General features: G+C 42.7%; 1 protein-coding gene across 1 annotated transcript in view; it reads left to right on the top strand.

The window, feature by feature from the left end:
• The window catches only part of LOC139749898 (uncharacterized), a 321,502-nt gene that overhangs the window by 63,511 nt on the left and 243,844 nt on the right, over positions 1 to 14,147 (top strand). The window contains exon 4 of the mRNA XM_071664295.1: positions 758 to 937. Coding sequence (XP_071520396.1) covers positions 758 to 937 — 180 coding nt within the window. The remainder of the gene's footprint in view (positions 1 to 757; positions 938 to 14,147) is intronic.

The following is a 14,147-nucleotide window of genomic DNA, read 5'->3' as shown; positions in this document are numbered from 1 at the left end:
GGGATAGGGAAGGAGGGAGAAACGGGATGGGTATCAGGAGGGAGAAGAGAATAAGGGAAGGGAGGAAAGGAAGGAGATAAAGAATGGGATAAGGAAAAAAGATAATGATGTAAATTTACGAATAAGGAACTATAAGGGAGAAAATCTATGCTCGACACCGTATTCGTGAGGACTAGCCATCTGTGCGTGTGAGGGAGGACGTGCGTGTGAAGGAGGAGGATTACGCTGGATAAGCTCACTCTCATAACCTCATAGTCCTGTCATAGAGGTCTCTAGGTTTGCTAGTGTTACAAGCTTTCACTTCCACCTCACTTAGCCTGCGCTCCGTGTCCACACGACTCACTGGTGAAGATTTAAAATCCCTTCCTTAGATCTCAGTGATTTATGCTATCAGTCCTGTTTTCACACTGCCCCTGGCTTACTCTCATGCTACAAGGGACACTGCTATAAGCTTAAGATCTATAATTTCTTTTGAACCAAGAGGCGCTAATGTGTCTTGGGGTAATGTGCTTGGTTCTAGAGAGCATGCCTGTGTGTGTGTGTGTGTGTGTGTGTGTGTGTGTGTGTGTGTGTGTGTGTGTGTCTGTGTGTCTGTGTTGGTATGCTGGTGTGTGTATGTATGTGTATTTTTTTGTGTACACATTACCAGGCACCAGTACCCGGGTCGGTACAAGGAATCAGTACCAGGGCCAGTACCAGGCGCTAGTATCAGGGCTGAAGAACAGTCGTTTTAATGACCTACTTTTCCCTTCCTCAGCGACACCCATGTCTGGCATGACGGTCCACACGATGAACACCACGGGCCGGCACCTGGTGGAGCTCAGGGTGATATGGGAGGACCAGGAGGCAACCCTCACTGATGAGGCGTGGGTGTACCGCCCCCTGGACCCGGGTCAGGCCAGCTTTGCCGCGCCCACCTGGGGCGTCACTCCCCCAGGTAAATCTAACCCTCCACCAAGCTTCTCTCACCTGCTCCCCAAGCACTGTTATGTACAAGTTTCGTGAGGCTGAAGCGTCACGCTGCCTAAGGCTCCTTCTGTGTTAAGTCTTCCTTGAGATAAAGGATTGGCTTCATCGTTGACTCACTTCTAAGGCCCTCCCATCCCCGACAGATTGCAAACTCGCTCCTCTCTCCCTTGCATTTACCTCCCTTACCACCCAATCCATAAGGAAATTACACAATCATGGTGACATCACACACCCTTGCCGCAAACCGACCTTCACTGGGAACCAGTCACTCTGCTCTCTTCCTACTCGTACACATGCCTTACACCCTTGATAACAGCTTCCCACTACTTCTAGCAGGTTACCTCACACCTTATATCTTAAAGACCTGCCATAAAGTATCTATATCAACCCTATCTTATGCCTTCACTAGATTCATAAATGCCATATTCAAATCTATCTGTTTTTCTAAACATATCTCAAACACATTCTTCAAAGCAAACATCTGATCCACACATCCTCCACCACTTCAGAAACCACACTGCTCCGTCCAAATCTGATGCTCTGTACAAGTCTTCAACCTCTCAATCAATACCCTCCCATACAATCCTCCAGGTATACTCAACAAACTTATGCCTCTGTAGTTTGAACACTCACCTTTATCCACTTTGCCTTTATACAGTGGCTCTATACATGCATTCCTCCAATCCTCAGGCACTCCACCGTGATCCACACATACAATGAATATCCTTATCAACCAGTCAACAACACAGTCACCTCCTTTCTTAATAAATTCAATTGTAATGCCATCGACTTCCGACACCTTGCCGGATTTCATCTTCCGCATGGCTTTCACCACCTCTTCTCTCTTCACCAAACCACTCTCCCTGACTCTTTCACTTTGCATACCACCCCAGTCAAAATCACCCTAAATTTGCTACTCTATCATCAAACAGATTTAACAATCCCTCAAAATACTTACTTCATCTCCTCACTCCATCACTACCTGTTTTCACTTCCCTTTCTGGTCCCTTCATCGATATTTCAACGTGTTCTCTTGTGTTTCACACATCATCAACCTCCTTCCAAACCATTTTTCATTTTCCTCCAAATTCTCATTTACATTTCCTAATCATTTGCACTCCTTCCTTACAAGTACCACCCAAACATCTCTTTTTTCTCTTTCGCTAACAACTTTTCTTCTTCATCCCACCACTCACTGCCCTTTCTAATCTGCCCACCTGCTACATTTGGCATGCCACATGCATCTCTTGCACATGTCATCACTGCTTTCCTAAATATCTCTCGTTCCTCACCCACTTACCTCCCTTCATTTGCTCTCACATTTTGTCATTCTACACTCAGTCTCTCCTTTTATTTCTCCACACAAGTCTCCTCTCCAGCCTCACTTTCTCTCACCACTCACTTCTCCCAAAAATGTCTCCTTTTTCGAAAACCTCCACAAATCTTCACACTCGCTTTTCCAAGATAACGATCAGACATCCCACCAGCTGCCCCTCTCAGCACAGCTACATCCAAAAGTCTCTCTCTTACACGCCTATCAATTACTACACAATCTAACAATGCTCGTTGACCATTTCTCCTACTCACTCACATACGCATACTTGTATATATATCTCTTTTTAAACCAGTTATTCCTAATCATCAGTCTTTTTTCAGCACACAACTCTACAAACTCCTCAGCATTTCCATTCATAACACTGAATACTCTATGCACACGATTTATACCCTCAACTGCCACATTACTTACCTTCGCATATAAATCACCCTTCCAATACCTGGTCTCGTGCACCAAAACTGCTGACACGCTCACTCAACAGTTCCCAGAACACTTGCCTCTCATGATCTTTCTTCTCATGATCAGGTGCATATGCACCAATAATCACATGTCTCTCTCCATCAACTTTAACTTTTACTCACATCAATCTAGAATTTTCTTCCTTACAGTCTACCCCACACTTCCACAACTACTGCTTCAGAAGTAGTGCTACTACTTCCTTAGCTCTTGTCCTCTCATCAACCTCTGACTTTACTCCCAATGAGTTTCTAAACCATTATTCCCCATTACCTTTAAGCTTCCTTATTACTCAGCTCAACATGACAGAGCTAAATAATCATCGTTGCAGTCGATCTTCCCTAGGGCATTACGTATATGCAGTCCAGAATTTATTGATGCTGAGTTTGAAAAGATATTCCATTGGATCCAAATTAAAGTTTCCTAAATCTTTCATTGATATATCTCTTAAGTTGGCAAAGAAATTATTTCATAGAGTTGACCCCAACCTACCCTTGTTCCCAAAAATCTTTTAGTTCTCCTATTTTAGTGATAATCTTATGTTATTACCCAGGTTGCTGAAATCCCTAAATGTAAATGTAGTCCTCTGCAATAACAATACTATTAAGAATATATAAATCAAACACGCCAGAAAATTCTACGAGCTATGTTTACAGAGTACCTTGGAAAAGTTGTGATGTGTTATATACTGAGCAGACTGGAAAGGATCTCTATGTTAGACTTAACCAACATAGATATAGTTTAAGAACAGGACAAAAGTCAAATGCTATGCATAATCATTCTAAAAATTATGAGCATTGTATTGAGTGGAGTAACGCTAATTAAGTTATTGAGGATAACTTCTTGACCAAGAGAAACATCATTGAAGCTTCTCTTACTGAATACACTAAAAAATGTAACATGAATATTAGTGAAGGTCTATACAAACTGGATAGCTTTGTTGTAGAGAAAATTTGTAAACGATTCCCTGTCTTGACCAAATAATAAGAGTTTATGACAGGCATCATCCCAGACCCAAACAACACCATCCAGAAACATTTGTGTACCAACGGCGCCTTACCTCCGCCACTCTTTTGTATATAAAATGAATGTTCTATGTCTTGTGTCTCATTCCTGTATTTCCTTTGACGAACTGATCATTGCACAAAATTGAAATTGGGAACTACCGTTGATCATCAACAAATACTAGATCACTGGCACCACTCTGACCTACTGCAATATATATACATATCTATTTATTTACTTATCATACTTTGTCTTTGTCTCTCGCGTTAGCGAGGTAGCGCAACGAGACAGGCGAAAGAATGGCCCAACCCACCCACATACACATGTATATACATACACGTCCACACACGCACATATACATATCTATACATCTCAACGTACATATACATATATATTTTTTTTTTGCTTTGTCGCTGTCTCCCGCGTTAGCGAGGTAGCACAAGGAAACAGACGAAAGAATGGCCCAACCCGCCCACATACACATGTATGTACATACATGTCCACACACGCACAATATACATACCTATACATCTCAATGTACACATATATATATACACACACACACATATACATATATACACATGTACATAATTCATACTGTCTGCCTTTATTTGTTCCCATCGCCACCTCGCCACACATGGAATAACAACCCCGTCCCCCCTCATGTGTGCGAGGTAGCGCTAGGAAAAACACCAAAGGCCCCATTCGTTCACACTCAGTCTCTAGCTGTCATGTAATAATGAACCGAAACCACAGCTCCCTTTCCACATCCAGGCCCCACACACTTTGCATGGTTTACCCCAGACGCTTCACATGCCCTGGTTCAATCCATTGACAGCACGTCGACCCCGGTATACCACATCGTTCCAATTCACTCTGTTCCTTGCACGCCTTTCGCCCTCCTGCATGTTCAGGCCCCGATCACTCAAAATCTTTTTCACTCCATCTTTCCACCTCCAATTTGGTCTCCCACTTATCCTCGTCCCCTCCACCTCTGACATATATATCCTCTTGGTCAATCTTTCCCCACTCATTCTCTCCATGTGACAAAACCATTTCAAAACACCCTCTTCTGCTCTCTCAACCACACTCTTTTTATTTCCACACATCTCTCTCACCCTTATATTACTTACTCGATCAAACCACCTCACACCACATATTGTCCTCAAACATCTCATTTCCAGCACATCCACCCTCCTGCGCACAACTCTATCCATAGCCCACGCCTCACAACCATACAACATTGTTGGAACCACTATTCCTTCAAACATACCCATTTTTGCTTTCCGAGATAATGTTCTAGACTTCCAAACATTCTTCAAGGCTCCCAGAATTTTCGCCCCCTCCCCCACCCTATGATTCACTTCCGCTTCCATGGTTCCATCCGCTGCCAGATCCACTCCCAGATATCTAAAACACTTCACTTCCTCCAGCTTTTCTCCATTCAAACTTACCTCCCAATTGACTTGACCCTCAACCCTACTGTACCTAATAACCTTGCTCTTATTCGCATTTACTCTTAACTTTCTTCTTTCACACACTTTACCAAACTCAGTCACCAGCTTCTGCAGTTTCTTTCATGAATCAGCCACCAGCGCTGTATCATCAGCGAACAACAACTGACTCACTTCCCAAGCTCTATCATCCACAACAGACTGCATACTTGCCCCTCTTTCCAAAACTCTTCCATTCACCTCCCTAACAACCCCATCCATAAACAAATTAAGCAACCATGGAGACATCACACATCCCTGCCGCAAACCTACATTCACTGAGAACCAATCACTTTCCTCTCTTCCTACACGTACACATGCCTTACATCCTCGATAAAAACTTTTCACTGCTTCTAACAACTTGCCTCCCACACCATATATTCTTAATACCTCCCACAGAGCATCTCTATCAACTCTATCATATGCCTTCTCCAGATCCATAAATGCTACATGCAAATCCCTTTGTTTTTCTAAGTATTTCTCGCATACATTCTTCAAAGCAAACACCTGATCCACACATCCTCTACCACTTCTGAAACCACACTGCTCCTCCCCAATCTGATGCTCTGTACATGCCTTCACCCTCTCAATCAATACCCTCCCATATAATTTACCAGGAATACTCAACAAACTTATACCTCTGTAATTTGAGCACTCACTCTTATCCCCTTTGCCTTTGTACAATGGCACTATGCAAGCATTCCGCCAATCCTCAGGCACCTGACAATGAGTCATACATACAGTAAATAACCTTACCAACCAGTCAACAATAAAGTCACCCCTTTTTTAATAAATTCCACTGCAATGCCATACAAACCTGCTGCTTTGCCGGCTTTCATCTTCCGTAAAGCTTTTACTACCTCTTCTCTATTTACCAAATCATTTTCCCTAAACCTCTCACTTTGCACACCACCTCGACCAAAACATCCTATAACTGCCACTCTATCATCAAACATATTCAATAAACCTTCAAAATACTCACTCCATCTCCTTCTCACATCACCACTACTTGTTATCACCTCCCCATTTGCCCACTTCACTGAAGTTCCCATTTGCTCCTTTTTCTTACGCACTTGTCTTTACCTCCTTCCAAAACATCGTTTTATTCTCCCTGAAATTTAATGATACTCTCTCACCCCAACTCTCATTTGCCTTCTTTTTCACCTCTTGCACCTTTCTCTTGACCCCCTGCCTCTTTCTTTTATACCTCTCCCAATCATTTGCATTTTTTCCCTGCAAAAATCGTTCAAATGCCTCTCTCTTCTCTTTCACTAATAATCTTACTTCTTCATCCCACCGCTCACTACACTTTCTAATCAACCCACCTCCCACGCTTCTCATGCCACAAGCATCTTTTGCGCAAGCCATCACTGCTTCCCTAAATACATCCCATTCCTCCCCCACTCCCCTTACCTCCTTTGTTCTCACCTTTTTCCATTCTGTACTCAGTCTCTCCTGGTACTTCCTCATACAAGTCTCCTTCCCAAGCTCACTTACTCTCACCACTCTCTTCACCCAACATTCTCTCTTCTTTTCTGAAAACCCCCACAAATCTTCACCTTTGCTTCCACAAGATAATGATCAGACATCCCTCCAGTTGCACATCTCAGCACATTAACATTCAAAAGTCTCTCTTTCGTGCGTCTATCAATTAACACGTAATCCAATAACGCTCTCTGGCCATCTCTTCTACTTACATACGTATACTTATGTATATCTTGCTTTTTAAACCAGGTATTCCCAAACACCAGTCTTTTTTCAGCACATAAATCTACAAGCTCTTCACCACTTCCATTTACAACACTGAACACTCCATGTATACCAATTATTCCCTCAACTGCCACATTACTCACCTTTACATTCAAATCACCCATCGCTATAACCCGGTCTTGTGCATCAAAACCGCTAACACACTCATTCAGCTGCTCCCAAAACACTTGCCTCTCATGATCTTTCTTCTCATTCCCAGGTGCATATGCACCAATAATCACCCATCTCTCTCCATCAACTTTCAGTTTTACCCATATCAATCTAGAATTTACTTTCTTACACTCTATCACATACTCCCACAACTCCTGATTCAGGAGTAGTGCTACTCCTTCCCTTGCTCTTGTCCTCTCACTAACCCCTGACTTTACTCCCAAGACATTCCCAAACCACTCTTCCCCTTTACCCTTTAGCTTCGTTTCACTCAGAGGCAAAACATCCAGGTTTCTTTCCTCAAACATACTACCTATCTCTCCTTTTTTCTCATCTTGGTTACATCCACACACATTTAGACACCCCAATCTGAGCCTTCGAGGAGGATGAGCACTCCTCGCGTGACTCCTTCTTCTGTTTCCTCTTTTAGAAAGTTAAAATACAAGGAGGGGAGGGTTTCTGGCCCCCCGCTCCCGTCCCCTTTAGTCGCCTTCTTTTTTTTTTTTTTTTTTTTTTTTTTCCAAAAGAAGGAACAGAGAATTGGGCCAGGTGAGGGTATTCCCTCAAGGCCCAGTCCTCTGTTCTTAACGCTACCTCGCTAGTGCGGGAAATGGCGAATAGTTTGAAAAAAAAATATATATATATATATATATATATATATATATATATATATATATATATATATATATATATATATATATATATATATATATATATATACACACACAGAGACATATACATATATATACCTATGAACATAATTCATAATGTCTGCCCTTGTTCATTTCCGTCGCCACCCCGCCACACATGGAATGACAACACCCTCCCCGCATGTGCGCGAGGTAACACTAGGAAAAGGTCACATTCGTTCACACTCAGTCTCTAGCTGTCATGTATAATGCACCGAAACCACAGCTCCCTTTCCACATCCAGGCCCCACAAAACTTTCCCTGGTCTAACCCAGACGCTTCACATGCCCTGGTTCAATCCATTGACTGTACGTCGACCCCGGTATACCATATCGTTCCAATTCACTCTATTCCTTGCAAGCCTTTCACCCTCCTGCATTTTCAGGCCCCGATCACTCAAAATCTTTTTCACCCCATCTTTCCACTTCCAATTTGGTCTCCCACTTCTCGTTCCCTCCACCTCTGACACATATATCCTCTTTGTCGATCTTCCCTGACTCATTCTCTCCATGTGAACCAACCCTTTCAAAACACCCTCTTCTGCTCTCTCAACAACACTCTTTTTATTACCACACATCTCTCTTACCCTTTCATTACTTACTCGTTCAAACCACCTCACACCACATTTTGTCCTCAAACATCTCATTTCCAATACATCCATCCTCCCCCGCAAACCGCTATCTATAGCCCACGCCTCGCAACAATATAACATTGCTGGAACCACTGTTCCTTCAAACATACCGATTAATGCTTTCCGAGATAACGTTTTCGCCTTCCACACATTTTTCAATGCTCCAAGAACTTTCGCCCCCTTCCCCATCCTACGACTCACTTCCGGTTCCATGGTTCCATATGCTGCCAAATCCACTCTCAGATATGTAAAGCACTTCACTTCCTGCAGTTTTCCTCCATTCATACGTACCCCTCAATTGACTTGGCCCTCAACCTTACTGTACCTAATAACCTTGCTCTTATTCACATTTACTCTCAGTTTTCTTCTTTCACACACTTTACCAAACTCAGTCACCAGTTTCTGCAGTTTCTCACCCGAATCAGCCACCAGCGATGTATCATCAGCGAACAACGACCGACTCACTTCCCAAGCTCTTTCATCCATAACAGACTGCATACTTGCCCCTCTCTCTAAAACTCTTGCATACACCTCCCTAATAACCCCATACATAAACAAATTAAACAACCATGGAAACATCACGCACCCCTGTCGCAAACCTAACATTCACTGAGAACCAATCACTTTCCTCTCTTCCTACTCGTATACATGCCTTACATCCTCGATAAAAACTTTTCACTGCTTCTGACAACCTGCCTCCCACACCATATTTTCTTAATACCTTCCACGGAGCATCTCTATCAACTCTATCATATGCCTCTTCCAGATCCATAAATGCTACATACAAATCCATTTGCTTTTCTAAGTATTTCTCACATACATTCCTCAAAGCAAACACCTGATCCAAACATCCTCTACCACTTCTGAAGCCACACTGCTCTTTCCCAATCTGATGCTCTGTACATGCCTTCACCCTCTCAATCAATACCCTCCCATATAATTTTCCAGGAACACTCAACAAATTTATACCTATGTAATTTGAGCACTCACTTTATCCCCTTTGCCTTTGTTCACTGGCACTATGCAAGCATTCCGCCAATCCTAAGGCACCTCACCATGAGTCATACATACATTGAATATCCTTACCAACCAGTCAACAAGACAGTCACCCCCTTTGTTAATCAATTTCACTGCAATACCATCCAAACCCACTGCCTTGCTGGCTTTCATCTTCCGCAAAGCTTTTATTACTTCTCTGTTTACCAAATCTGTTTCCCTAACCCTCTAACTTTGCACACCACCTCGACCAAAATACCCTATATCTGCCACTCTATCATCAAACACATTCAACAAACCTTCAAAATACTCACTCCATCTCCTTCTCACATCACCACTACTTGTTATCACCTCCCCATTAGCCCCCTTCACTGATGTTCCTTTTTATTCCCTTATCTTACGCACTTTATTTACCTCCTTCCAAAACATCTTTTTATTCTCCCTAAAATTTAATGATACTCTCTCACCCCAACTCTCATTTGCCCTCTTTTTCACCTCTTGCACCTTTCTCTTGACCTCTTGTCTCTTTCTTTTATACATCTCCCACTCATTTGCATTATTTCCCTGCAAAAATCGTCGAAATGCCTCTCTCTTTTCTTTCACTAATAATCTTACTTCTTCATCCCACCACTCACTACCCTTTCTAATCTGCCCACCTCCCACGCTTTTCATTCCACAAGCATCTTTTGCGCAAGCCATTACTGCTTGCCTAGATATATCCTATTCCTCCCCCACTGACCTTGCGTCCTTTGTTCTCATCTTTTTCCATTCTCTACTCAGTCTCTCCAGGTACTTCCTCACACATGTCTCCTTCCGAAGCTCACCTATTCTCATCACTCTCTTCACCCCAACATTCTCTCTTCTTTTCTGAAAATCTCTACATATCTTCACCTTCGCCTCCACAAGATAATGATCAGACATCCCCACAGTTGCACCTCTCGGCACATTAACATCCAAAAGTCTCTCTTTCGCGCGCCTGTCAATTAACACGTAATCCAATAACGCTCTCTGGCCATCTCTCCTACTTACATAAGTATACTTATGTACATCTCTCTTTTTAAACCAGGTATTCCCAGTCACCAGTCCTTTTTCAGCACATAAATCTACAAGCTCTTCACCATTTCCATTTACAACACTAAACACCCCATATACACCAATTATTCCCTCAACTGGCACATTACACACATTTGCATTCAAGTCACCCATCACTATAACCCGGTCTCGAGCATCAAATCTACTAACACACATACTCAGCTGATCCCAAAACACTTGCCTCTCATGATCTTTCTTCTCCTGTCCAGGTGCATCTCTCTCCATCCACTTTCAATTTTACCCATATCAGTCTAGAGTTTACCTACTTGCACTCTATCACATGCTCCCACAACTCCTGTTTAAGGAGTATTGCCACTCCTTACCTTGCTCTTATCCTCTCACTAACCCCTGACTTTACCTCCCAAGACATTCCCAAACCACTCTTCACCTTTACGCTTGAGCTTCGTTTCACTCAGAGGCAAAACATCCAGGTTCCTTTCCTCAAACATACTACCTATCTCTCCTTTTTTCTCATCTTGGTAACATCCACACACATTTAGACACCCCAATCTGAGCCTACGAGGATTATGAGCACTACCTCGCGTGACTCCTTCTTCTGTTTCCTCTTTTAGAAAGTTAAAATACAAGGAGGGGAGGGTTTCTAGCCCCTCGCTCCCGTCCCTTTAGTCGCCTTCTTTTTTTTTTTTTTTTTTTTTTTTTTCCAAAAGAAGGAACAGAGAATTGGGCCAGGTGAGGGTATTCCCTCAAGGCCCAGTCCTCTGTTCTTAACGCTACCTCGCTAGTGCGGGAAATGGCGAATAGTTTAAAAAAAATATATATATATATATATATATATATATATATATATATATATATATATATATATATATATATATATATATATATATATATATATACACACACAGAGACATATACATATATATACCTATGAACATAATTCATAATGTCTGCCCTTGTTCATTTCCGTCGCCACCCCGCCACACATGGAATGACAACGCCCTCCCCGCATGTGCGCGAGGTAACACTAGGAAAAGGCCACATTCGTTCACACTCAGTCTCTAGCTGTCATGTATAATGCACCGAAACCACAGCTCCCTTTCCACATCCAGGCCCCACAAAACTTTCCCTGGTCTAACCCAGACGCTTCACATGCCCTGGTTCAATCCATTGACTGTACGTCGACCCCGGTATACCATATCGTTCCAATTCACTCTATTCCTTGCAAGCCTTTCACCCTCCTGCATTTTCAGGCCCCGATCACTCAAAATCTTTTTCACTCCATCTTTCCACTTCCAATTTGGTCTCCCACTTCTCGTTCCCTCCACCTCTGACACATATATCCTCTTTGTCGATCTTCCCTGACTCATTCTCTCCATGTGAACCAACCCTTTCAAAACACCCTCTTCTGCTCTCTCAACAACACTCTTTTTATTACCACACATCTCTCTTACCCTTTCATTACTTACTCGTTCAAACCACCTCACACCACATTTTGTCCTCAAACATCTCATTTCCAATACATCCATCCTCCCCCGCAAACCGCTATCTATAGCCCACGCCTCGCAACAATATAACATTGCTGGAACCACTGTTCCTTCAAACATACCCATTATTGCTTTCCGAGATAACGTTTTCGCCTTCCACACATTTTTCAATGCTCCAAGAACTTTCGCCCCCTTCCCCATCCTACGACTCACTTCCGGTTCCATGGTTCCATATGCTGCCAAATCCACTCTCAGATATGTAAAGCACTTCACTTCCTGCAGTTTTCCTCCATTCATACGTACCCCTCAATTGATTTGGCCCTCAACCTTACTGTACCTAATAACCTTGTTCTTATTCACATTTACTCTCAGTTTTCTTCTTTCACACACTTTACCAAACTCAGTCACCAGTTTCTGCAGTTTCTCACCCGAATCAGCCACCAGCGATGTATCATCAGCGAACAACGACTGACTCACTTCCCAAGCTCTTTCATCCATAACAGACTGCATACTTGCCCCTCTCTCTAAAACTCTTGCATACACCTCCCTAATAACCCCATACATAAACAAATTAAACAACCATGGAAACATCACGCACCCCTGTCGCAAACTAACATTCACTGAGAACCAATCACTTTCCTCTCTTCCTACTCGTATACATGCCTTACATCCTCGATAAAAACTTTTCACTGCTTCTGACAACCTGCCTCCCACACCATATTTTCTTAATACCTTCCACGGAGCATCTCTATCAACTCTATCATATGCCTCTTCCAGATCCATAAATGCTACATATAAATCCATTTGCTTTTCTAAGTATTTCTCACATACATTCCTCAAAGCAAACACCTGATCCACACATCCTCTACCACTTCTGAAGCCACACTGCTCTTTCCCAATCTGATGCTCTGTACATGCCTTCACCCTCTCAATCAATACCCTCCCATATAATTTTCCAGGAACACTCAACAAATTTATACCTATGTAATTTGAGCACCCACTTTATCCCCTTTGCCTTTGTTCGCTGGCACTATGCAAGCATTCCGCCAATCCTAAGGCACCTCACCATGAGTCATACATACATTGAATATCCTTACCAACCAGTCAACAAGACAGTCACCCCCTTTGTTAATCAATTTCACTGCAATACCATCCAAACCTGCTGCCTTGCTGGCTTTCATCTTCCGCAAAGCTTTTATTACTTCTTCTCTGTTTACCAAATCTGTTTCCCTAACCCTCTAACTTTGCACACCACCTCGACCAAAATACCCTATATCTGCCACTCTATCATCAAACACATTCAACAAACCTTCAAAATACTCACTCCATCTCCTTCTCACATCACCACTACTTGTTATCACCTCCCCATTAGCCCCCTTCACTGATGTTCCTTTTTATTCCCTTATCTTACGCACTTTATTTACCTCCTTCCAAAACATCTTTTTATTCTCCCTAAAATTTAATGATACTCTCTCACCCCAACTCTCATTTGCCCTCTTTTTCACCTCTTGCACCTTTCTCTTGACCTCTTGTCTCTTTCTTTTATACATCTCCCACTCATTTGCATTATTTCCCTGCAAAAATCGTCGAAATGCCTCTCTCTTTTCTTTCACTAATAATCTTACTTCTTCATCCCACCACTCACTACCCTTTCTAATCTGCCCACCTCCCACGCTTTTCATTCCACAAGCATCTTTTGCGCAAGCCATTACTGCTTGCCTAGATATATCCTATTCCTCCCCCACTGACCTTGCGTCCTTTGTTCTCATCTTTTTCCATTCTCTACTCAGTCTCTCCAGGTACTTCCTCACACATGTCTCCTTCCGAAGCTCACCTATTCTCATCATTCTCTTCACCCCAACATTCTCTCTTCTTTTCTGAAAATCTCTACATATCTTCACCTTCGCCTCCACAAGATAATGATCAGACATCCCCACAGTTGCACCTCTCTGCACATTAACATCCAAAAGTCTCTCTTTCGCGCGCCTACCAATTAACACGTTGTCCAATAACGCTCTGCCATCTCTCCTACTTACATACGTATACTTATGTACATCTCTCTTTTTAAACCAGGTATTCCCAGTCACCAGTCCTTTTTCAGCACATAAATCTACA

The sequence above is a fragment of the Panulirus ornatus genome, chromosome 8 (assembly GCF_036320965.1).
Source record: "Panulirus ornatus isolate Po-2019 chromosome 8, ASM3632096v1, whole genome shotgun sequence".
NCBI classification, from domain to species: domain Eukaryota; kingdom Metazoa; phylum Arthropoda; class Malacostraca; order Decapoda; family Palinuridae; genus Panulirus; species Panulirus ornatus.
This window is presented reverse-complemented; position numbering and strand designations above follow the sequence as displayed.